Source organism: Perna viridis, chromosome 9 (assembly GCF_037379345.1).
Source record: "Perna viridis isolate PV_CMFRI_1.1 ecotype Kerala chromosome 9, ASM3737934v1, whole genome shotgun sequence".
NCBI classification, from domain to species: domain Eukaryota; kingdom Metazoa; phylum Mollusca; class Bivalvia; order Mytilida; family Mytilidae; genus Perna; species Perna viridis.
In genome coordinates this window covers 15793983-15820879 of record NC_142453.1, presented here as the reverse complement: position 1 = coordinate 15820879, position 26897 = coordinate 15793983, and the positions used below count along the sequence as shown (strand labels likewise).

The 26897-nt window shown below is 31.4% G+C and overlaps 1 protein-coding gene across 11 annotated transcripts in view; it reads left to right on the top strand.

Annotated features, from left to right (window-relative positions):
- Positions 1 to 919: 919 nt before the first annotated feature.
- The window catches only part of LOC148606945 (uncharacterized), a 54913-nt gene continuing 28935 nt past the window's right edge, over positions 920 to 26897 (top strand). For 2 of the 11 annotated variants that reach the window (XM_088545298.1, XM_088545296.1), the window contains exon 1: positions 7569 to 7681. In XM_088545298.1, the coding sequence (XP_088401424.1) occupies positions 7636 to 7681 (46 nt within the window). In that variant the 5' untranslated portion in view covers positions 7569 to 7635. Of the gene's footprint in view, positions 1063 to 1943; positions 2284 to 6285; positions 6365 to 7379; positions 7523 to 7556; positions 7682 to 12018; positions 12103 to 26897 lie in introns of those variants that run through there. The other 9 variants (XM_088545287.1, XM_088545292.1, XM_088545284.1 and 6 more) reach the window with 9 other exon arrangements.

Genomic DNA, 26897 nt, shown 5'->3' with positions numbered 1-26897 from the left:
AGGAGCATTCTTTTAAACGCACGATAGGAGCGTTCGTTTATGTATCGTGCGTGCGGGAAACCTAAACGTCTCAATGAGTGTAAGTACTCCAGTGTCCTGTACACAACTGTACCAAGAAGCCATGAACTTGTGAGGGTTGTTCTTCATTCATAAATATTCTATACTTCGAAAACTCTGGGTTCTAAACAAATATTCATGCTTATCTCTGGTTGTAAAGAAACATTAACACTTAAAATGTAAGTGTTGGTACGTAAGAATCAGGCAAATCTGGAAAAAGATCAGAAACGATTTGACAATGACACATCACTTAAGCATACTTTCTCTATTTGAAAAGACTATTATTTGATCTCTAAATCACTGGCTTTGTACATAAATCATGCCACTAATGTGGCTACATACAGTAGTACAAAAATATTTCAAGATACATAGCAGTTCCAAGGAATTGATGATACACAGTGGATGTTACATAGGAACACTTAGGTCATTCACTGGTATGTCATTTGATAAAAGATTTTTATTATCTCATAGTTTTGTTTTGTTTTGTTTTTGTTTTGTTTTTTTGTTTTGTTTTGTTTTTTGTTTTTTGTTTTGTCTTTTTTCCCCAATAGTCATGGGTTCTGTCGATGTTAAACCTCCAAGTTTAAGATGAAGAAACAAAATGCATAATAGAATTCACTTATATATACCACAAACATAACTGCACTTGTCAGTATGTGTGTCATGCTCGGTGTTATGTGGGTGCAATTTATCCAAGTTCATAGCTGTTTCCGTATTTAACAAAATGTCATATTGTTTGTCATTCGATCAATAATAAAAAGAAAACAAAACAAAACAAAACGCCCCATCACGTTACGGATAGAAAGAAAAATAAACACTTAATTTGTTTAATTGTATACGTTTCCTAATGTAATTTTGGCAATTGTGGCTATGTATGTGTGGTTTTCCTGCTTGTAAATCGCTAACATTCAGTCATATTGTTATGATTATAAAGTGAAAGGCAACTTCTGTTTTGTGAGTACGATGCACTTGATGAGCCACAGTCCTTGTACAGGTAATTATCAGGTAAGCTCAATGGAAGAGATCTTTACTCAACGTATACTCGGCGTCACATAAATAACATACTGTTAAAATTTGAATAAAAATATTTTCTACGACTTTATTGACACCTACCGTCGTTTAAATTGTCTTAAATGACTTGCTCATTCGTTTAGCCAAACGGCTTCTCCCTAAACAAGTCGCTTATTAGCTTAAATCATGCGTAACAAATCCTTACGGGAAAATCCCATACTAATATCCGCCATGTTGGTTTCTACGGGGCGATTTGTTTACAAACGAAGTTCGTAAGTTCCCGTCGAACTCCGGTGACAATCGGCTGCTTGATCAACTTCTCGGTATTGTACGTTGTTCGCGTAAAATAAATCCGAGATATCCGAAATAACACCGAAATGCATTCTGGGTTCTTCGGTTTTTGGACAAACCATTTAAACGTAAACAACATCTCCTAGCAACCCGATCACTGTAAACATGGCCGACTTTTTACAATGTAAATATTGGCACCGAGAATTAAAATCTGACCGGAATTTAACGATTCAATGTTTAGGGAGAAACCGTTTGGCTAAACGAATGAGCAAGTCATTTAAGACAATTTAAACGACGGTAGGTGTCAATAAAGTCGTAGAAAATATTTTTATTCAAATTTTAACAGTATGTTATTTATGTGACGCCGAGTATACATATACTCTGTTTCAGTTAATATATTACTCTCATTTTATGGTCGATTTAAATGTGTTTACAAAATTTAAGTTGTCGCTTGGTTCTTAATTCTTGTGGATATAAAAAAAAAAAAAAAAAAAAAAAAAAAAAAGAAAAAAAAAAAAACATGTTAGAGGAGAAGCCAGATTTGTTAACGAAATCATTATCATTATATATGATGTAAATTTGATATTTTAAAAAAATAATTTTTATAATTAAATTAGATATTAACAGGATGTAAGTGTAATGAATAGTTGTTCGTAAGATAACTGAGTGCAATAAGTCATACCACAAATTACAATAAACATGCAAGCAGTTCCACATACCGTATTCAGTAAGCTCAGTCATATTGACCGCTGACTTACGGAAAGGTCAAAATGACGAGGAACCGTTGAACACCAAATTAAAATAAATGAAGGAAAATAAGTAAATAAAAGAGGCCTGTCAACCGTACCCTCGTGAAAACCTTCGGCGCTATTACCGTTTCGCTCCCCTGCCGGGAAACTCATCTATACGAGGAAAGATAGACATGTGAGTTATGATGAAGAATATTTTTTGTGTCTTTCTGGAAATCCACATTGTTGGTTTTGAAATTCATGACAATTGATTGAACTTGCACGTGGTAATTTCATTATTGTGACTTGGTACGATTTTGTTTCGTGGAAATTCTTCTTTGTGTATTCGGACTGGACGTATTTCAGCACTCAAATGCAAAAAAAATTGAACATCATATATACGGGATAAATATTGGATTTGTTTATAAACGTCATAAGGGATACAAATTGGATTTGTTTAGGGGGCTTTCAAGACATGTACAGGACCTATGTCTTCTCAAAATAATGGGGAGGCCCCTGACCCCCTGTTTGGATCTGCCTATTAGAATAGAAAATTCCATCCGAACTGCCAATAAAAATCCTATTTTCGTTCTCTAAATAGTTTAGGAATCAAAGATTATTTATTGACATATAAACCAAGATTAGAGTCATCTGCATATATTACTAATAAATTTGACTGTTTTACACATGCCATGGAGAATCAGTTAAATTTTAAACAAGATGATTGAATTATCCAGTAAAGGTCAGAGTTTTACTTTATTCTAGATTGAACCAGGGACATTTATTCATTTTATATGTCCTTGACCAAACGTTAAGTTTATCTTGTTACAAGGCCTATATTTTTTTATTTTGTCATTAAATATATAAACCTCCAAAAGAAACAAAATTTTCACAAATTTGAACCATATTATTAAGTAGCACTCCAGCTAAGAATCATGCAAAAAGTGATACATGGTGGGAAAGCCTACATGTTTTTATTTTTGATATTTTCTTTAAAATGTTTTAGTAAACAGAAATTAACATTTGGTTTTTCATATAACCCGTGCTCATAGGAGATAAAAATTAAATAGAATGCACTGTAGATTTTCAAAATTAAGGGAGATAACTCTGTAGATGACACTCAAATACAATAGAATCTACTGGATTTTCAATATTGATTATCTCCTAAGAGCAAAAAGATCTGAATGAATAATTACACACCACGTAATATACACTCATAAAACAACTTAATTACAAAAAAGAAAATATGTAGCCTTTTTTGGGATGTATCACATTTTTCAGATTTTGCAGGATTCTTACAAAGACAGCTACTGAAGGTCTCTGCTGCCATATAAAAGCAGAATATGTCACATGACGGCATAGATACTCTGATCATTTAGATTTTATAAATATTTTAGTCATTTCACTTAGACTGTTTAACATTCTTTACAATACCAAACCCTAACAACTTGTGATAATCAGAGCCAATAAAATCACAAATTTTATCAGTTGTTGAAAAATTTTAATAGTTTTAATGTCCCACTGACCAATGTCAATATATCCTACATGTATATTACAGTAATTACATGTATATGAAATAACATGTTGAATTGTTGAATTAATTTAACACTGGTAGATTCATCCATGATTTGATTAAACCAATTGTTATGTAATTTATAAAAAATTTAACACCAGGTGGGCCCTTTATTGAAATGGAAACATTGAACCTGGATTAATTTAATGTGCCATAAAAGTTGTGTAAGTATGTATTATAATAATTTATTATTTCATAAATGCAGAGTAGTTTTGAACACTAGAAATTATTGTAATGGAAATAATTTGCAGTTTTGGTGAGATTTTTTAAAAGTTTTTATGAAGCATAAAAATGTTGTTTTTGAAACATTACATTTACAATAATTGTAATCTAATAATTATACATAAGGTATAATTTGGTCAGTATTAAAAAAAAAACACCGAAATGATCAAGCATTTTATTGTTATTTTTTTCCCAAATGACATACAATGTACTAGCATGCAGTGTTGCATCTAATCATAATTTGCAGTTACATGTTAATAAAAGCATCATTTACATGATGAAAATTGTGGGAAAAGAAGATACTTATTGTCCACTTTCGGTAAAAATGAATGATGTCAAATTCCAAATTGATAGATTTTCACACGTTAATTATATTTCTATACCTCTGCTGAATGTGTGGACCATGTACTGGAATTACCTGGTTCATCTGTTATTCTGTCGGTCTGTTGAAATTTTGCTGCAATTATCTTGGCTCCCAATGGATGGATTGATTTCAAATTTGTTGTTTGGCTTCATATAGATAGGGCTTATGTTGTAAGTGATTTTGGTTGCCCTCAGGCTAAGATGTCAACTTCTTGTACAGGTTGGGGTATGCCTAGCACAACAACACATTTGTGTTTGTCAAAGAGAAGGAACATTTGTTAGTGAGTGAGTTGACTTACCTAATGTACCCCTCTAAGAACTAGTATTCCTTCCACCAATGCATGTTAAAAAAATTTGATTGTTTAAATTGCAAAACAAAAAAAATGCCAGGTCCCTATTTTGGAAATTTCTTATGTCTTATGTTTTCTTATATCTAAAACCAATCAAATCCATTTAGAAAGAAAATCATTCTCAAGTCTACAGAGGGAAAAAAAGTATCTCTGTTCCATAGGTTGAGAATGCATGTGACTTTTTAACCACTCAGCAGTGATTATAAATTTCTGTAAGACGTCTCCTGTCATTATACACTTTCTTGATTTAAAATTTCTCCACTTTCTATGGCAAAACTTAGATTTTAACATCTTTGCTAAAGGTTGCATTTTGAAAGTCTAAATTTTACCATCTCAAATGGTGAAATAATTAAAAATTCTTATTACTGAAGTAGTATCTCTTTTAGAGAAGGTACTAGAAATGCATTTTGTGGTTACTATATTTTTGCAGATTCTGTCAAGTGAACATATTATACAGTTTTCACAGATTTGAAAAAATAATTAGTGTTATTTACAGTGTTACAAATCAATTTTACAGGTACTTATTTTATGTACTTCTGTTTCCACCTTGAAAATAGCAAAAGTATGCAAGTTATCCTACTGGGTTCCTGTTATCCTACTAGGTCCCTGTTATCCTACTAGGTCCCTGTTGACACAGTCTGGGAAACCTCTTGTTTGAATGTAAACCTAAACAGGGGTTCAAATTTATTTTCCAGATTGGAAGGTCCTGGAATTTTCCAAGTATCAAATTAACGGTCCAGTTGATGAAACCAAAAGTCTTAAATAGTCAATGAAAAGGGTTGAAGGTCCAGGACCTTCCTAAATAAAATTTCAAAGGTCCTAGGCCCGAAATAGAGGACCCAGACCTGGAACCCACACTAATTTGTACCTTTGCTAAATAGTTTATCCTAAAAAACAAGCTGGAGTGTCAGCTCACAACAAGCATGGATCCTGTATCTACTTTTGAATATTTCCAAACACAACGAGCAGGCATCATACCCATAACTATGAGTCCTATACCCAAAGGCATACATAATATAGATAAATAAATATTTGACATTCTTTAAGTAAATTGATAACTGTATCTGTTTGAATTATCAAAGGACATATTTCCATTCTATTTATATTTAAAAGGTTTATGATTTCATTATTCCATAATTAGTTTGATTACATATTTACAAATTTAATTATGTCTGCCTTTAAAAGGTCCTGTAGGTCTTTGGGTTAATAATGGATTAAACTTCATCATATTAAAAGTTTTGAATTTTATTTGGAGTCTTAACCTACAATTTGAAATTTCTGGTTGTTTAAAAGATTGATGAAATATTTCCAAATTTAAGAACTACAGAGTATGAGGTGATCATTTTGTGAAACTTGTTTTATCATGCTAGTTGGTGAACATTCTAATTTCCATATTTGAAAATTTAAGTTCATGCATATGAAAAGAATACATGAAATGATCTCTGGGCAAGTATAATTTAACTTTTATTTGTCTGAAAGGTAATTTTACTTATCCTCGGCAATAGGACAACCTGATAGACCTTAAACGGCTCACCATTCCCTGACATCTACAGTATATACTCGTGTATAAGTCGATCGGCATGTAAGTCGGAACCCCTTTCTTAGGCCAAAAATTCTGGAATCTGGCCTTTGACCTGCTTTTAAGTCGGACTGATCTTTGACTGAATTTTTACAGGTAAAACAATCAGTGAAATTGTAAGGAAGGACACAATTTTTGGTGGAAAATGTGAAGAATGATCATGTGTTCATTGTTCTTGGCTTTTAGTGTGGTACCAGAATATTTTTTTTTGTTGTTGTTCTTTTTCTGTTTTGACTTATTTATTTCTTGTTGTGTTTGTCATTTGTTTTTTTGTTTTCCTGTTGTTCATTTTGTGTTTGCGACAATGTTTTGTTGGCAGATTTCCTCTTGTTTTGAACTTCAGTATCTCATTTTCTCCTTATATTTGGAAAATGTTGGAAATTTCTCATTATGCATGAAAGGCCCTTAGACGCCTCTTGCTGTTTTTTTTTTTCATAGTTTGATAGGACTGTCGTCTCTTTCCCATTTATATGTTTCCCCCTCATATATAATATATCTCAAAACAGAAAAGTGTGAAAATTAAAGTTTTTAAGGCATTCATTTCTTATACTTCTTCCTAATGAAAAATGTCATGTAAAAAATTTTAAAAAATATTGCATGCATCAATTATGGTATAAATTCACAAATGCAAGATTTGATTTTTGCCATTTAGGATCAATCCCATTATTCACAATTAAAAAAAAACATCACAGTCATTTCTGAATTTACAGTATTGTAATGAAAGGAACAATTGTCTAAAACACACATTTTTCTCCCTCAAATGGTTTCCTTTTTTACTGGTTGGTACTGCCATTAAACATTTCACAATATTCTGCCTGATTTTTGTACTTAGCTGTATTAAATAATTACACCTGTCTATTGACAATTCATTATAGGATAATCGAGTTTCCAATATTTTTCTACACCATCAAGTTCTTCTCAAATAGAATCGAAACATCTCATACCTACCTTCTAATAAAAGAATTACCAAATACCTTATTAGATACAAGTAGCATATTTATTGACAAAACTTCAAATTTTCCAACCTTTATTCTTAATCCTCTCTTAAATGGCATCAAAAGGCTTTATCAGTCATCCTAGGAAACAGAACAGAAAAATTCAGTATGATAAACATGACAGACACCATAAATAATTCAGTCGCTATGGTCTATTGTTATGACAATTATTTTGAGGATTTTATGCAATGTTTTCTTTTTCATTTTTAGTTTTTTAGTATCAGTTGAAGAATTAAATCCCATGGTTATATGTATGTCCAGTTTATGTGGATTTAAATGAAGTGGAAATTATTTTAGGAGACTCACAGGTGTGTTAACAGGTGAAAATCTAGTTGGACAATCTTATTGAAAAGGTAAGGTGGTACTTTTTAACAGAACTGTAATCATCCTAGTTTTTGAACTTTGAACAAAATGCACATGGACATTTTTATTGAGACATGTAATTCAGTTATGTTTTCCATCAAACATGTTCTTAATTATTCTAAAATGGAGGCTTAGAGGTAACCATGATAGTAAGATTCTATTTTTTCTTTTAATACACATTTTTTGCAAGATTTTAGCTAGAACTTGAATAGTTGTATGTAGATGAATTAATTGTTGAAAACCCTATGACCTCCATATCACCTTGAACTTTGTCATTAAAATTAAATACATCAGTTTGAATGAACATGAATTTAATTAAAGAAGGGAATTTAGTTCCAACTAATTACTAACTATCATATGCTGAACTAATTATACCGGTACATACAGGTTCCATAAAGGGGTAACATTTTTTTTGTCCCCTGCTGCATCGCTTCATTATTACCATCAGTCACACTTGACTTTGTAGACACAACTCCTCAGAAACTGCTCAACAGATTTGTTTCAAATTTTGTTTGGATTGTTTATCACCATATTGCACTGCCATTTTGATTGGAGTTATAGGACTTACATGCTATTTTTTTTTACTGCCAGGGTGGGGGGAATGGGACCACATGGCTATGTCTAGCAATCTTTTTTTCTACTGGTTATTAGTTTTTTTTTTCTCTGAAAATTTTTCAGATGGCTCCAAAGGGACCGGTTTACTGAATATCTTCTGAAGTTGTAGGTTGGCTTTGCCTTCCTTGTTTTGTTTGTTTATTTATTGGCAAATATCTTATTGATATATTATAACCTTTAAAAAAGTACTGACAGAATGAGGAAGAAAAAAGATAGATATAATCTTTCATAAAGTTGGGTCTGATAATCAACTAGGAAGACACTTTAAATCAGTCATAATTCAAGGAAGCTGGTAGCTTAAGCTAAAAAAAGTTACTGATCTAAAATAGAGATGTTTTCAAAGATACAAATGCAGTTTTGATCTTTGACTGATAAAGGGCTTATTTTATAAAGAAAAACTGGCTGTATGTAAGGTTGGTGAGGAAAAATAAAGTTATCATACAAACTAGAAAAAACTGTAAGTAATGCTCACTAACTTGATACTCCCAATTATTTGGATCAAAATCTTAAAAAAAAAGAGGTGAACAATGGGAATATGTCATAAAGATTCAGGAAAAGTTTCATTAAATTCTATTGAGTGGTATAGGAGGAGTAATGGATAAGAGACTGGTACCCCTTTGTGTAATGAAAGAAGGGAGGATTGACTCACCTATCACTAAATATCCCCAACTTTGAGTGAGGTGTCTATAAAAATGTACACAATTTTAAAGTACTATAGCTGTTATCCAAGTTAGCCAACTTGCTTGCTTATAGACTCAATATGGAAATTCAACATTTATATATGAAAATCTTTGCTTAACTAGCACTTTTCTTGTTGTAAAAAATCTAAGAAATATTGTATAATGTAATATTATGTAGTTAAAGAGGTTAATAAATTAAACCATATTTATAGATATTCCTTACTGAGTCTTATCCACATAAATCTTATCATTATTTCATGAAGCTTTGGGCAAAACGACAAGGATTTGGAAGGCAGCTGTAAATACTTGTTTCTTTTCCTGTGTGTAACACTACTGTGAAAGTACTAACCAGTAGATTTTCTGGTGTCAGCTTCCATGTTTTTTTGTCTGAAAAAAAAATAATGGTATGAAGTTTTTAAGGACATAAGAGCAAGGAAGTCAAGCACACTGTTAAGCCCTGGTTTTAACCACAATTAAGTTTTTGAAGGTTTGTACCAAGTTGTTTCTACTAAAGCTACTTACTTGCTTTGCCTGGTAAGCCTTTTGCTCTTTTATAAACATTCATTTAAGAAAATGCTGTTAGAACAAGCAGTTTGATTTTATGTTAGTGGTATTTAGCAAATTAAAAACATTTATGGAAAGCATATACATGTACATGGGTGTATTGGGCAATTCATAAATCATTTACAAAATCACAGTAACAACTTTACTAAATCTAAAAAAAAAGTTTTATAGGAAACTTTTGCAAGGGAGATCTGATTGGGGCCTGGAGGTTTGTGCTCCTCCTTTTACTTAAAACAGTTGCTTGATTAAATAGATAAAAAAAATAGGAAATCACTGGAGAAGCCCCCTCCCACTTTAAGGCTTCTTATGCCCCTTGTGCCCCTCTTTTTGGGGATTTCTGGATGTGTGTGATTTACTCATGGACTTTGCTAATACATGCTATATACCACTAAAAGACTTGTTATTTTTTAAAATTAATTTTAAAAAGTTTTCATAAGTAAACTTAATAAAAGTGTTTTTTTTTAAGAGAAAGTATATTGTATTACATCAATATTAAACCAGGAAGAGCATGTTTATATTAATGTTAGAACTGGGATGAATATTGTTATTCTAAAGGTATTAGATTCCATCTCTGTAGGTTAAGGCAGAATTATCAGGAACATTTGGATTTGACAGTAATTAGAGTTAGTAATAACTTATCATATTGTATTATTCAAGCATCACTGAAAAAAAACAAATTGGTAAAATTGTTGGCCCCATTAGAAGTTAAATTAGTTCAAAGAGTTACAAGTTGACCCTCAGTTTCTGACCATGGACCTATGAAATTTCATTTACTTAGATCCTGGATCTTAATCAATCCTTTTCATTGATGCTTAATTGGGAACTTTTGGTTTTACCACAATTGATTTCAAGTTGGAAAAGCCAAAGACCACCCACTCTTGAAAGTGAATTTGAACCCTTGTCCATTATAAACTTGATGGATTGATTGATTGTTGGGGTTTAATGCCCAAGCAGCAATATTTGAGCTATATTCATGCAATTTTATGAACTTGAGGGTTGTACACAATCCAGGATACATATAATGCAATTAATATTACAGATTTAAATTCCAAAGTAAATATTTTTATATACAAGGTATCTGGGTTATCATTGTGTTGAAACTCAATTCTAGTGTATTGTTAAACATGACACCATGGGTGAAATTCTATGATTGCTTTACATGTACATGTAGTTATTTCATGTTTAAATAAAATGTTTATCGTTCAAACTTACAAGTACATATATTTGTATGCAACAGTCTGTGCCTGTTGTTTTATGTTTTATAGTTTGTCAGCTATGTTGTGTTAATTTGTTTCACAGATTTTATGCACATCTGTGATAGGCATAAAGTTGAATATAAATCATTTTATATCCGGTGTAAAAACTTAATTATGTACCGCTATAGCGGCATATTGGATTAGTTATAACGAGAAACTAAAGGCTTATTAGTTAGTCATTGACCAGTTTTACTGACACCCCTGTAAACATATAACTAAAACTTGGTAGGAATTCAATGTTCTGATTTTGGAGGTCATAGATCCAGGGTCAAAGTTCAATATCTCAATGATGATTTGGAGGTCATAGATCCAAGGTCAAAGTTCAATATCATGATGATTTGTAGGTCATAGATCCAAGGTCAAAGTTCAAGATAACAATGGTATTTTTAAATAGAACTACTTAATTGTGTAGATCTTGTTAAAACAGGTTTGGGCATAACTTGAATTGATTTGTATCTTTATAGGCTTCAATATTACATGGTAAATCTTCATGAATTGCCATATAACTCTTTTAAAGTACTTAAAATATCTATAGCTAGCTGCCCTGGACATAAAATTTCAATCAATCAATCAATCTACTGTTAGATATTTAACAGTAAAGTTTTTTCTTGGCAGTATAATTTTTATGGAATATATCCTAGCCTAAATTTCAGGATCTACCTTCCAAGTATGACAAGTTGATGCCAAAGCACAAATTGACCATGTGATATTGGTAATTGGTTAATAGCCCTTTTCATGTAGTTATAAATCAGTTTTATATCAGTCCATCTGTTACCAATTGTCTGGCGGTGATAAACTATGTACTCTAGGGCTTTACTGTTTTATATCCAATGACAATCTTACTGGTAGGGATTTATATATTGATGGAAAATTATTGAGAATTAAAGTGGTAGTTATTCATTGAGTAGGATTTTTTTTTGAAATGTGAGTAATATATGCAATTACAGTATAGACTCTTGGGATATATTGATTACATCCAGATTTTTGAAAAGTAAAAATTTTGAAAATACATACTCTTGAAAATGAAGTTATAGTCTAATTTAGGAAATAGTTTGTGATCTTATGGATACCAGTAATCTTTCTTCAAAATATTTACAGATAGAAAAGTTATTGAGAAAATTATGGGATTTATCATTGACATATCTGGTTTGAGTTGACAACAATATGAATCATAGTGGCAATATTTCATTGACTTATATTTTTTAGAAATCAGTTTAGATATTGACCCTTGGGATATATTGACCTCATCCAGAATATTTTAAAGCCAATCTATTGGAAAAACATACTCAAGAAAATGAAGTTATATTCTAATTGAGGATATATGGTGGTATTCAACATTTCATGATATTGTTTTTGATTTTATTGATAACCTCTCTGATAGCGAAATATTTATGGATTGAAAAGTTATCGAGATCCATAGTGATTATAACATAGACTGTGTTTGATTCTAAATATGTGAGTACTGGTATTTAGTTTTTATACCTTGCCACACAAAGAAGCAGGGTATGATGTGGTACCTCTGACAAGTTGTGTGTCCGTCCATTTGTCCATTTTCCCATTGTTTCCAGATCATTACTTTAAAATTTATGAAAGAATCTGTTTCAAACTTTATACATTGTATATTTATTCAGTATCATAAAAAAGTAGGTTGATTGGATTTTTAACACGAAAGTTATGGCCATTTTAAATTTAATTTGTCCCCCCCCTCAATTGTTTTGCAACATGGTGGAGTATCATATAAGTGTCAGTCCCTGTAAGAATCAGGCAGTGGGTAAACATGGTATGAAAACAACCCATCATTTTGATAGTGTAATTTAACTATTTGCACCATCAGGATCAAGGAAAACAGACATGATTTTCCATATCATATTGGCCCATTGAGTAACAATTTCATTGAAATGCACTAAAAATGAACATTTCTAGGGCAGATAACTCTGTCAAAAACCTCATTTTTCTAAGACTCCATTGAAAAATTTCTATGCAAAGCCAGTGATGCAGAGATCAAATAAAAGTCTTTTCAAATAGAGAAAGTATCATAGACTGTTATTACATTGTCAGATTGGTGGGATTTGACATGCATGTTTCTGATTTTTCTCATTTTGCCTGATTCTTACAAACACTTACATTTAATGTCTCATTAGATGCCTTTTTTGTGAAAGCCAATAAGAACAATGGGTATGGATATTACATGAAGTTATTAATCTGATTGAAAAAAATCTAGTTGCTTAGCTTAAATGTCAATGCTGTCGTGTGGGTCTCATTTTGTTTTTCTTTTGAAAGCCTACCACAAAAAAATGCATATTTTACTATATGGTTATGATGATATTAATCAAATGACGGAAATGCAGGTTATAAATATTTAATAAAGTACAGTATGTCATCCGATTTTGTTTTCTTGGCGGATGGTATGGGACTGTACTAGCTATTGATCCAGCATTAATACCTTTAGTAGAAAAAAACATTGATGAAAGTTTAATATTCAGTTTTTGCGAAAGTTCAATTGTTATTCCATGGAGTAGTTTTTCATGTCTTAATTACTATTCTGTGTAAGAATCAGGCAATGGGTGCCACATCATAATTCTCAATTTGGTCTTTTTTGCCTCAAATATATTCAATTCATGTGCTATACCTTATACACATTTTGCCTGATTCTTAGGCGGAGAAGTACCTAATTAGTGATAAAATTTTCTATTTATTAAGTCTTTGGGTCCTGTTGTTTATTATTTAGATTTTATCAATGTAAGTATTATTTCTAGTTTTTGGCATCGCCTACATTCTTTGGACAGTTCAGTTATTGCTAATACCCTTGGGAGCTCCTATATAAAACCTGTCTCTAGAAAAACTCTTTAAAACAAAGTACTCATAATAAGTTTTGAAAGTTATTAATTTTTTTATAAAGATGCTGCTTCATTATACTGTAATTTTCATGGGATCCAGATTTCGCAATCTACTCTATGGATAGCAGTACTACATTTTTCACTGTCTTTAGTTTTCATGTCCATAGATACAGTCACCCAAGTGTTAACTGTGAAATAGCTGCATTTGAATTTGGCGAGCCTTTATTTTCCCTATTTTCAAATCATTGTGAATGTAGCAAAAATTAAATCTTAGCAAAAGTTTCCCCCTTTACAGTATATACTTAGAAATGTTTCATGTTCATGCTTCATTTCAGGTTATACTTAACATTTGTGAGTTTTTCTTTAAGCATCTTGTTTAAGCCAATCACATTATAAGCAATAAAAATCCCAATATATTTGTTGTTGAAATTAAATGATAAATTATCAGTGAAGATACTGTGAAAGTACTTTAATTCATATATATCAATTTTTGTGGATTAGGAAAAATACACAAGTTCGTAGATTCTTGAATTCGTGGTTTTGAGGTTTTCCAGTACACACATTAGTGGGAATCTGTTTTTGTTGGGAACCACATTACATGGTCTGGCTCACCCACAAAACCACAAAAATTGGTACCCCACGAACAATAGTACTTTTACAGTAGATGAAATATCTCTAAAAAGGGGCATGTACAGTGAAATCTGTCAAAAGTGGACTTTTTGGACTTTTTTGGACTGTAAATTTGTTTGGTATAGACAGGTGTTCTGTTTGCTTAGGTTAAATATACATTAAAACTAATATGATGGGGTCATAAAGATATCTGCTTTAGACAGGTTTTTGGGTTTATTCAGTGTTGGATTTAGGCAGATTTCGATTTCACTGTATATTTCAACTCTTTGGCCTCTTGTTATAATGATACAATGATACCCATAAAATTATCTATCATTAAATGTGTTAGAACGAATAAATATTTGTATTTGTAAAAGTATGACTTATTTAGCTGTATATTTTGATGTTTTTGTGTCTACTTTTCAGGAATAAGGTACTTGAGGAAATAAAATAATAAATCAGTAGATTTTATAGAATTAATGAGGATGACTATAATGATGGACCCAGGGGTTAGCACCCCCCCCCAGTATTATTTGAAAAAATGTCTTTGTATGATTTGGTGTTGTTTTGACTACTCATGATGGGATAAAACCATTCATCTAAATAATGGAAGCAGCAATATGCAATTGAAGAAAAATCCATCCACCATTTGTGAAAATATTTGAATGAACAATATGCAAATGTACCATTAAAGGAAATTCCATCCACCAATGATGACAATAGTTACAGAATGACAATGAGACAAATATAGCTCAATCAATGAAATGACGCATGCTAAGTGTGCATTTTTAAACAATTTGACCAAGGCAGTTCAATCACGCCACCGGCCAGTGTGTACATTTGTCCTGAATGCAAAGACAAAAATAGATTTTACCACTGAATGATTTCTAAAAAACCTTAAAAGAAATATAAATCAATACTAAGATAAATTCATTTCCCCAAAATATTGATAAGCAGATTGTACAAAAATGATATAAGCTCTGGTAACCATCTATGATTACTTAAAAACAGTGAGTAGATCTGTTGGAGGGATTGGGCTTATGCCTCACACTCCAACAGAATCTACTGACTCTAAATAATCATAGATGGTCACCTGGGAGCTTATAACGTATGGTATATTCAACTTTGTCCTCTAATAGGTTCCTCATATTAGCAATTTTTTTCCAATTGTATTTAAAAATCTTCCTTTGAATTATATTTCTTACAAATTTACAAAAAAATTACCAGAATAAGATCTGTAGAAATCTCTTAAAGGCTTGTTACATATAATTATAGATACTGGATAGTACATTCTTATTTGGTAGTAAATTTTCTCTGGTTAGGATTTGATAGCTTACAATGTATTTATATTGCATGTACTTGTATTAAATATGGGACCTTAGGACATTTTGATAGTAAGCTTTTTTATAGTACTTTGATGAAAATAGGTGAAGGATAGGTTAATTACCATATTTGAACTTAGTTTTGTGGTGGTGCCTTTTTGCCAGAAAAAGTTAAAGCAGAAATTGCTTCCATTCTATGGTTTATTTAATGATGGAAACATTTCCACTTGTAGGTACAGTTGGTCTTTATTCATTTTCATGTTAAGGCAAAAATAAATAGTATGTCTGTTTTCTGCTACCCTACTTTTTTACCCCTACCCTAAACATTTTATGGCCAATTGGCTCAAGCACTTTTACAGTTTAGGTTGTTGTCCCATTAACTCAATGTAAAATGTTTTTGAAAAATGAATTAATTTCCATGCCTACCCACCTACCCTATTTTTCGTCTTGCTGGTAGCAGGAAACAAGACATTTATTATTTTTGGCCTAATATACTAAGCAAATGAAGTTCTGAGCATGAAGCTATAACTTTTCCATTCTGACTACTCCACTTTTCAAAAACTTTTTCAAATTTAGGTTTTGATCATTCACTTAGCTAGGTCATCGACCTTCACCCACCTCTCCCTGTTTCCAATGGCAATCAAAATTCATCGACCCTATGATCCTTGTGTTCCATCCCATTTTTCATTTCATCATCATTTTGTGTTCATTTTATCATCCATTTCATGTTCATTGCCTGGATATAGCTGAAATATTGCTGTTTGGATGTTAAACACCATCAATCAATCAATCCCAATTTCATTGACACTATATCAGGAACTTTTGGTTTTTTTTTCACAAGTGGTGTCAAATAACAATACTGTAATTGTATTAATTTTCATGGTTGCTAGTTTTCACCGATTTCATCAAGTGAACATATTCCCAGTTATCAATTTTCACGCTTTAAAAAATATGAGAAACCTTATGAACTGTAAAAAATTAATTGATTTCTCACGATTTTCTGTCCACCATAAAAATAGTGAAAATTAGCATGCAGCCAAAATTATTAGGTTTATAGTAATGGGCCCACTCACAACACAGGAGCAACAGTATTTATAAACAGAAATAATGTTCTTTTTTTTTCCTTGGTAACCTATGTCCATAACATATACAATTAGTAATGCAATCATAACTGACCAGACATATTGTCACATTAGGAGCATTCATTAATCAGCTGCCTTTTTCCATGGGAAATCATCATAGTCAGTGTTCTAACATTTCCACGTCCCGGTCACCCAGAGCATGTGCAATTTTGGTTTGGGAAAGTTGGTTATTATGTCCCACTTTCCCCTTTGGCAAGTAGAAAGCTTGATTTTTGTAAACGATTTGTTAAGTTTGGAAAGCAGTCTTCAATTTTGGCAAGGTTAATCTTAATTTAGATTTTTCCAGTGGAAATCTCAAATCTTAAAAAAATCCTAGATTACTGATAAATTTTCAGATATTCTACTCATTGATTACTTGACTAAACCCATCAAGTGATAGTCCCAAAACCCAAATACCAAAGCATAAACATGCAACAAAAACAAAAGTTATCAAATGGATCATTGATTTGAGACTTGCAAAAGTTCATGACCCTGCATTCTTGGAAATTAGAATTGAACCCCTGTATATCAGGCTTGCATGATGCATGCTTTTTTTAAGTTTGACCTTAAATTTCCACTAGACCAACTTTTTATTCCTCTTGAAAGTTATCGTTTGAGTATGTGTCATAATTGTTAAGTGTAATTTCCTTTCAATTTTTTTATTTCTACCAACACAAAAGAATATGAAATTTCTGTTTCAAGAAAATTGCATGATTAGATCAATGTTAAAACAGAACATGTTGCATATAAGTAGGAGAGGAAGATCTTTAAAATACTGCTCAACCTAAAAAATGTGTAGAGAACAAGAGTAAGCAAGCTATTTGCATCTCATGCACTTTTGCTGGATGAAAATTGGCTAGGCTACAAAGACATGGGTTTCTGCAATCAATGAAATTTGGACATGGAAGATAAAGCTAAAACTGACACAGTCATACAATTTCATAAATTTTATTTCAATTGTTCATGAAGGCTGCATTTTGAAAAATAAAAGGTATTTCAATCAAAATGAAATTTTTATATTAATTGGCAAGTCATGATAATTATATATTTGATATTAACTAAATGCCAAACAGAAGGGGACATTATGATACTGAAACCAGTAATGTAATAGATATTTTTTCTGAGATTTAAATTTTATTTTTCTGAAATACTTGTTTTTCAAAAGGCATGCTTTTTATAAAAGTAAACTAAACAACTGCAGACAGTAAAACAGATACATGTATTTACAATATATAGTAACTAAATTTTGGTGACAGTGAAACAGCAAAATGGACAATTTGTAAGGCCACAATTAAAATCAAGTTTGTTTCCCTTACCCAACCAATCAATAAAAATTGGCCCCACTTAAATAGCTTTATTGCCATTCTCTGACAAAATGTTCTATGAAATATTTTCCGTACCTGCCTACCCAAAGCCAGGAGGTATGGCCAGGTGAGGAGAAACAAATATTATTTAAAGTGTGGCCTAAATATTACACTAATGTAGAAAGATATGAAGGAACACGGGTATTCAATATACACCAGTATTATAAGGTATTGGTACATAAAGTTCAAGATCTATCATCACATGACCGGAAAATCACTGCCCGATTTTTAGATGAAACAATATTTTAAATTTCTATAATGAAGTATTTTCTACTTTTATGATGCAGTAGGAAGTCTATTTGTCCATTACAGTGTATGTAAAAGGCCAAGTAAAATCAAAATCAATGACATTAGCGGGATGTTCGTGTATTTTATTGTAAGGTAATATTGCTAGTAGAACTGTTGTTTATTATTTATTGTCTCTCTTATTGAGTTTTAGCTGTCTCTTTATGATACAATAATCATATTTAGCATGACTTTGGTCAGTCTGGTCTCAGGGAAAATATGTCATTTGTAAACATATGGGCAAATATGACGCTGAGGAAAATATAATTATTTAGAATTAAGAAGAAGCATGTATTAGTATAGAAATAAAGTTCCAGTGGTTTGGAGGGTCCAATTAAGGTTATTGATCCTTACTTTTGCAGTTTAATTCTTATGATCTTTGATGATGATTCTTGTTAACACAAGCACAAATGTGGGTAAGTTTTTTGATAATTTATATTTTTTGGGATTTGATGGCATCTTTGAAATGAAGGTTAATATATGTTATTAAAACACACTTATGTTACATTTTTAAAAGTACAATATATTTTAAAGAATTTGTTCACAATATATAACCAATACAAAAACAAAAAATGATTTACATATGATATGAATCTGTGTATTAATTTCATGTAATCTTCATGTGAATTTCATATGACTTTCAACTGAATGGTGCAAATAGATTTTCTAATGGCTTTTTATGTGAATATTGCATTTACAAGATATTCATGTGAATATAACATGATTTTTATATTAACTCTGTCATGTGGATGTCAATTCTAATGACTTTTGTTTGTCACTACATTTAAGGCTGCTTATGAAATAATTTTCTCTAATTTTGTTTCAGTTCTCATCACTAGTGACTTTTTTGTTCTCAGAGTTCGATTGGCTTAGAAATCTATTGACTTGGACTCCATCTTTAATCGCCTAAGTTGCCATTGTAGTTATATTTCAGTTAAATGAGATAATTTGGTGTTTTCTTACCTTAAATAAGAATTATGAAGGGACTCGGGAAGATTTGAAATGAAAAAAACATTTGAAATTGTCTGGTTTCTTTTGTTTGAAATGTTTGTGTTTGTATGACATCCATATGTTTCCTACGAATCAGAATCATAATGTTTCACGTGCTTTTCATTTTTGGGTATTTTTGACGTTTTTAGGGAAATAAATTTTATAGTTTGAATAGCTCGGCAAGCCTTGCGATCAAAACTATAAAATTTATTTCACTTGATGTGAGAAATTACATAATCAACTCGTTACCGTTGTAGATTCTATGTATCTAAAATTTCTTGCTTCTTATTTTCCCATTTTACCATCAGCTTCAGTTCTACTTGTAAATCATAAATTGGTGAGGGATGGCTTTCAAACATGAAATCTCAGACTGACCACAACCTTTTGGTAGAAGTTGTTGAGAATTCCTTATTCTCTCTGACCTTTTTGTAGAAACTGTTGTAGCAGATTGATCCATTACTTTGTTAAGTATAAGTATTTGTAAGAATCAGGCAATATGGAAAAAACCAAAAACATGCATGTCTAAACCCCACTGATCTGACAACAAAATGTCCCTCAAGAATGTTTTCTCTATTTGAAAAGACCATTATTTGATCTCTGCATCTTTGGATTTGCTCAGAAATATTTCAATAGAATCTTAGAAAAATGAAGTTTTTTGCTTCACCCACTGCCTGATTCTTACAAAGACTGACACTTAATTGACCAGCAATGTTAATTATATGTATCTGAGATGATATGGATTACAGTAGATGATGCGATGTCATTCATCCTTCTTGGCTGTATAAATATTGGCCTAGGTCAGAGATTGTATTCTTCTGTTGTTGTGCAATCAATCAGATGTTTCCCTTGTAATATTCAGTGGCCATTGATGTAATGAGTTATGGGTTTTGATAGATTTTTTGGGTGAAAAATGTCTTCACTGTACATGATGCTGTTATATTGTGTAGACAATTTGTCTTAACTACAGGGTAATCTTTGTACTTGTCCAATACAAAGAGGAGCTAAGTGGTTCCAGTGTTTGAACCCCTTTTGTTGGACATTTTTGTCAATTAAATGCAATATTTTGGCAATAGCCTGAATACCTTCTTTTTTATTATTACAGATACACCCACTTTTTTTTTTTAAATTGCCATTAAAATGTATATTTCTGCAAGAATATTTTTTTGTACCCATGGTCCTACCTCACTGAAATTTACGTCATTACAGTCAAGACAAAAGGGTCTATTGAATAAGTTATGAGAAAACCAGTTTGTACTTAATTTGTATTAATTTAGGATGTAGGAGGAATCTGATTAGTATCTGTTGAAGTCTAAATAGGTAGATTTCAGGAATACATACTGACAAGTCATATGCATCCAAAAGTTTTCTAAGTCAATTTATACTCTGGCTTGATTAGTCAGGGCTCACATAGTCATGGGGTATATTGTGATTTAATGTATGTGATTCTGTCTGTCTGTCAAATTTTGGCTTCTAGAATACTTCTTAAGTCTTTATAGATAAAATATTATATAGTCCTTAAAATACTCTTGAAAATTTGATAACTCTGCACTCAGTAGTTATTGCCCTTTGTCACTTTAAATTGGAAATGGTGAAGTACTTGTTATTACCAGGCCAGAGATTTTTTAATTAACTACTGGTACAATGCAGTTTTTGAATAGTCTTCCTATTAGTAAAAGTCTAATTGTCCTGTTTATGTACAATAAATCTGTCTGAACCAAACCCTGAAAATCCCAAAACCTGTCTAGACTAGACATTTAAAAAATCCCTTATTTAATAGATTATAGATGTATTTTGAATCTTGGTAGACCAGATACCTCTTTGAAACCTAACCAATTTTTAAGTTCAAAACAATTTCAGTTTCGACAGGTTTTTCTGTATTTAATGGTTGGTCATTTTTTCTCGGCTTTATTCCTGTCCAGCATGCGAGATGATATGAATAATCAAATACTATAAATGGGCAACTAGTCTCACAACGTGGGTAACAGAAAATAACGTCATTGGTTTGGCTGAAATATGGATGGGAATCTGTACAAGGCACGGGATGGTGGCTCTTAAATTAGGCACACCTGAACAATAGAAAAATGAAAGAAAAATGAAATGTTAAAGTTTTCTTAGAGGAGAAAGTAATTTAAAAAAACAGAGGACCATCTTGTGTATATTAAAAGATATTTTAAGAAACATAATATGGAGGTATACAGAATCGACTGAAAATACATAATACAAGACTATATCAGTGGCTTTTTTCTTCATTGGATGTCTGTAAAGACAGCTATATTAAAAAGATCCTAATACGGTTTCAATCAGAATACCAATAGTTTTGTTATAAAAAAATGTGGATAAAATTTTATTCTCAACATTAGATAAAACTAAGAGACAGTTGGTTTGTTAGCTATGCTATTACTTGTTTATAACTATCTTCTGTCAAAGTGTTTTATAATTGTTAAAACAATGCAGCAAAATTGATCCTTAAGTTAAATTTGATTTAAAAGTTTATTAGCTCCAGACTGTAATAACTTGATTCCAGTTGCTAGCGATGGATGAAATTCATTCATTAGTTTTGGATTGTGGAGCTAAATTTAGCCTTCATTCAAGATCTTGTTTTCATCTTCTGCATTTAAATTTAATCAGTGTACTGATGTATAGGTCTCAGTATCGTATTAATTTTCCCATAGACTTCTATAGTGAAATGCATATTTTTAGGATTTTTAAAAAAATATGTAAATTGATTCAATAAAACTTTCACTTATGTAGCATTTCTAAGGACATGTGAAAAAATAATTTCCCGCAAAGAAAATAGGGTGAGTCCACGAAGATCGGACAGAAAAGTAGTCTTGAACTATAAATAGCCATTTTCCCTACTTCCACTTTCGTTTTGCACTCACCAAACCAACCTTTTCAGTGGAACATTTTTATTATATTATGTTAGATTTTCTTTTAAAAAAGTTCTTCATCTTACAGTGTGATGTTTGCTCTATTTTATAAGTCATTGTTCATATCTTTTGACAAAATATTAGTTTGTAGAGAGGCAAAAAGAAAATGCACTATATTTTTATAGCATCCATGTTTTGACGTACACCTGCTCAGGGATATGCAATACGATACTGGTACCTATTACTAATAAACATTTCAATATAATCATAAAAGTTGTTGTTTTTCTGCTAGAGTATTCATTTTCATACTGAAAATTCAGAACATCATTTCCCTGCTATAAACATGAGTTTTCTATTAAAATTTTTATATAGGTACCCTATTCCAGGCATGAAACTAATATCTCAGTGTTAGCCAGAAAATATTACGTTTGATAAAAAGCTGCTGCATTAGTCAAGCTAAGCAAATTTGTGGTTTATTCTGACATGGTAGATACATGAGCTGTACTATGAGTTCCAAATCATTATTTAATCCCCACTTGTGACTTCCATATATGGAAATATTAATATTCGAACCTCCTTTTTTGTCTTTAACTCAAGGGAGCCTCTTGTTTAAAGTAAAGTATAATGACTGGTACAACCAACTGTTTTAAACTATAGATATGGTCATTTCAATTATAATAAATCCAAAGAAAATTATACCAATATCATAGTTATAAAAAAATATAGCTTTTCATATGCAGAAAATACAGATTTTAAGCCATTTTGGTACCCCAGGCAGATACAAAAAGACCTCAATATGACAGGAAAAGGACTTTTTCTTTAAAACAGATAGCTATGATGTAAGAAAAATAGTTTTGTGGTATAAATATTATAATAACAACTGTCTGCTTTAGATACTTTTTGAAAAAATTCAGTTTTTATATGAAAAAACACCTTTATTTTTCTTGCCACATTAGAATCTGTCCATTTGAACCACTAAAAAAAGTCCACTGAAAAATTGGCTGTTGACTTTTGTGACATTTCTGTGTTTAAATCAACCACACAGTTATATGGCAACTCACTTTAGCTATTCATTTGAAAGAAAAACAAAAAATAAAAAAAATATTCATTTTTTCATATATAAGAGGCAATGTATGGAAAATGACTATTTTCAAGTCCTAACCACATACTTAAAAATGTGTTGTAACTTGAAAACTATCCTTTATGCAGGAGTATTACTTGCTTTAGGTTACATGAATATAGATATGCTCATCATAAACAGTCAAGATGATAATTTTATTGAACTGATATTATACAAATTCATGAAAACAAAATGCATTTCCAAATTTGGTAAAGATTAACCATAAATGCAAAAAACCAGAGCTACCATAAAAAATCAGGTTCAAAAGTTGGCTAATTCATCTTAAAAGTGTTACCTGCATTGGGGTACTACTTTTTCAGCTGGTAAAGACCACTTGCTGAATATCCAACTTTACTTGAAAAACTGGCTTACTAGGTCTCAGTATCGTATTAATTTTCCCATAGACTTCTATAGTGAAGTGCATATTTTTAGGATTTTTAAAAAAATATGTAAATTGATTCAATAAAACTCACTTATGTAGCATTTCTAAGGACATGTGAAAAAATAATTTCCCGCAAAGAAAATAGGGTGAGTCCACGAAGATCGGACAGAAAAGTAGTCTCGAACTATAAATAGCCATTTTCCCTACTTCCACTTTCGTTTTGCACTCACCAAACCAACCTTTTCAGTGGAACATTTTTATGATATTATGTTAGATTTTCTTTTAAAAAAGTTCTTCATCTTACAGTGTGATGTTTGCTCTATTTTATAAGTCATTGTTCATATCTTTTGACAAAATATTAGTTTGTAGAGAGGCAAAAAGAAAATGCACTATATTTTTATAGCATCCATGTTTTGACGTACACCTGCTCAGGGATATGCAATACGATACTGGTACCTATAGTGGATCTTTATATCGTGGATATAAACTTTTCTGATGTTGATACCCTTTGTTTTGCAAGAAGGATATAGTGATCATGGTGTCCGTCCGTCTGTCCACAACTTTTTTGTAACAATTTACATTCTAACTACTGATATTTTGATAGATTCTTTATACATACATATGATATTTTATGGGATTAGATTTCAGACTTTAACTCCATGTTTGACAATTTTGTTTATGAAGTAATTATTTGGTTAACGGGTGGGGAGCCGGTTGTATGGGTAAGTGAAAATTGTTCATAACTTTTCTAGTTTATGATACTGTGAAAGTAATATTGTTTGTGGGATACCAATTTCCATAGTTTTCATGGGTAGGCCAAACCACAAAATTTGGTTCCAAATGAAAAGGAGATTTTCATTGATGCATGTACTGAAAACCCCAAAGCCATGAATTCAAGAATCCATAAATTTATGTTTCTCCCATAATCCACAAAAATTGGTATCCATGAATTAAAGTACTTTCACAGTAGATAGAGTATGGCCAACAAATGTCTTTTCCATTAGGTCAAGAAAAAACATATGTCTATTTAAGGTTACATTGGATTAAAAAAAGAGGTTAAGTTGGTGGGTAAAATCCTTTTATTTTTTTTTAAATTATTTTATAAATATACTTATGGGAAGGCATTTCTTGAAAAAATACCTATAAAATGTGCTAGGGTAGGTAGAGTAATCTAAAACAGAAAAGTTTTTTCTTCTGGCCTATTATTAGCAATGTAAATTGGGATGCTATAGATCTAAAGTTCAGGAGAAAATGACCCTTATCATACCCCTGCTAAGTTGGAAGCTGGAGGTATATAGTGGTCATGGCGTCTGTCTGTCCACAGCTTTTTCATGACAGTTTTCTCTGAAACTACTTATCACAGTCATTTTTACATTTTGACATATACTTTATAGGAATGCTCTATTGTGAGGATAGATTTCAGATTTCAGTAACTTCTTGTGACAACTGTCTGTATTTTTACCATTACTCGTTTCTGAAGTGGGGAGCATTAAGGAATATCCTTTAGTGGGCTTGTCTACAGTTTTTCTAGTTTATTTAGGCATTAAGTGCAGTCTATACATTTAGCCACTAGCTGGAAGCCTGAGATTACAGATAGTAAAAATTGATTTGGGCTAGTGAAAAATCTGAGAATTTCAGGTGCGTTCTTATGTAAAATTACTGAAAAAGACTATTCGGGCTATTAACTGAAAAAGTTTATTGCACAGACTAGCAGTTAGCACACAAAACCTGAATTAAAAAATGTGCACTTTATGTACCAATCTTCCCTTGAAGAAAAAACTAATGGCAATTTCCTAGTAAAATACCTAGCTATCAAAAAGGTCATCATGACATAACAATACTTGCAATGTACGCTTGCATGTCAATTACATTATTGAATCAATTAAGCAAATTATTGCTGTGCGATGTTAAGATGGTCAATCACATGTTATTATTCATTACAGAAGTAAATAAATACGGCTACCAGGGATTCATTATACCTTGTCTATATGCCCGAAGACTTTATGATTCTATCGTTTTCAACTATATCTTTGCTATAAAAAATGACAGTATTATGTTAACGTAGCTATTTTCCCAATACTTTATGATTCTATGTTCAAGAATGATACCATCCTTGCTTTAAATATGCCAATATCACATTAACTTAGTCAGAATAAAATCTACGAATTTTATCCTTAGCATTTAGATTGTAATAGGTATATGGAGAAACTAATTAACTTTCACTGGAAGCTTATGATTGTTTTATGCTCTAGTAAAATTAGTTCCTGAGCCTACTCAATTTGACATACATGTAGTTTAGAAGATGATATTTTCTGTATTATCTGTATGCAGATGTAAGAGAGGCTTAAGCAATGTCAAATGGAATCACAAAAAACTTTGCATAGAATCCTACTTGGCAAACTTAATTATTATTTGAAATTCTACAGCTGAGACTTTTAGATTTGAACAAAATTTTGAACCTTAATGTATGGTAAGTTACTGGTAAACCTAAATAAAGCAATTGCTGGACTTCAACTTTCAGTGGTGTTTTACTGTCTGTTAACTGACCTGATAGCAGTGGGGCAAGCAGCCATTGAAACATGTCCCTGTCTGTTAACTGACCTGATAGCAGTGGGGCAAGCAGCCATTGAAACATGTCCATTTCTTTATATAAAAATTAACCTTCTTGTGTTTAGCATGGTCAAATGTCCCATTACATAAAAACATCAATTTGTTTTTTTGAAAATCTGAATATCAGTTGAAAAGGGAGTATTATCATAATTGTATGTTATATCAATCACTGCTACTGCCTCCATTATGTAAGGACCACTAAAATGTCACTGGATTTTTACCACAAAATTATGTATTGATTGATTGATTAAAGTTGTGCTCAAACAACTTAAACATATTAGGAAATTCATTCCATTATGACCTTTGCAATCTTGGTACCATGCAGCCATTTCTAAAATGCCCCTGAATGTTTTCAGTAATTACAGTTATATTCAGTTATTAAAGTAATTTGGAAACTCAGCCCAAGGAAGACATTACTAATCTGACCTTTTAAGTCGATAATTTTGCAAGTCATTATTATAGTATTTAACACAATGATTTCAACAGCTTTACAGACATTATTGATATCCTATAAAGTTAGCCTCCATGGCCCTAGAGTATGATCAATTGATTTATAATTTCAATTTATTTAAATTAAGAAACTTTCCAGTTTCTATGAAGAAGTGTATTTTTGTATTTAATAATGTTACGTCTTAGCTTTAGAGAATTTCATTTTAAGGTAAGAGATTATGGATATGAAGAATCTAACACCACTGGGAATGCAAGACAGAGAATTCACAGATACCTAAGGGTAAAATTTC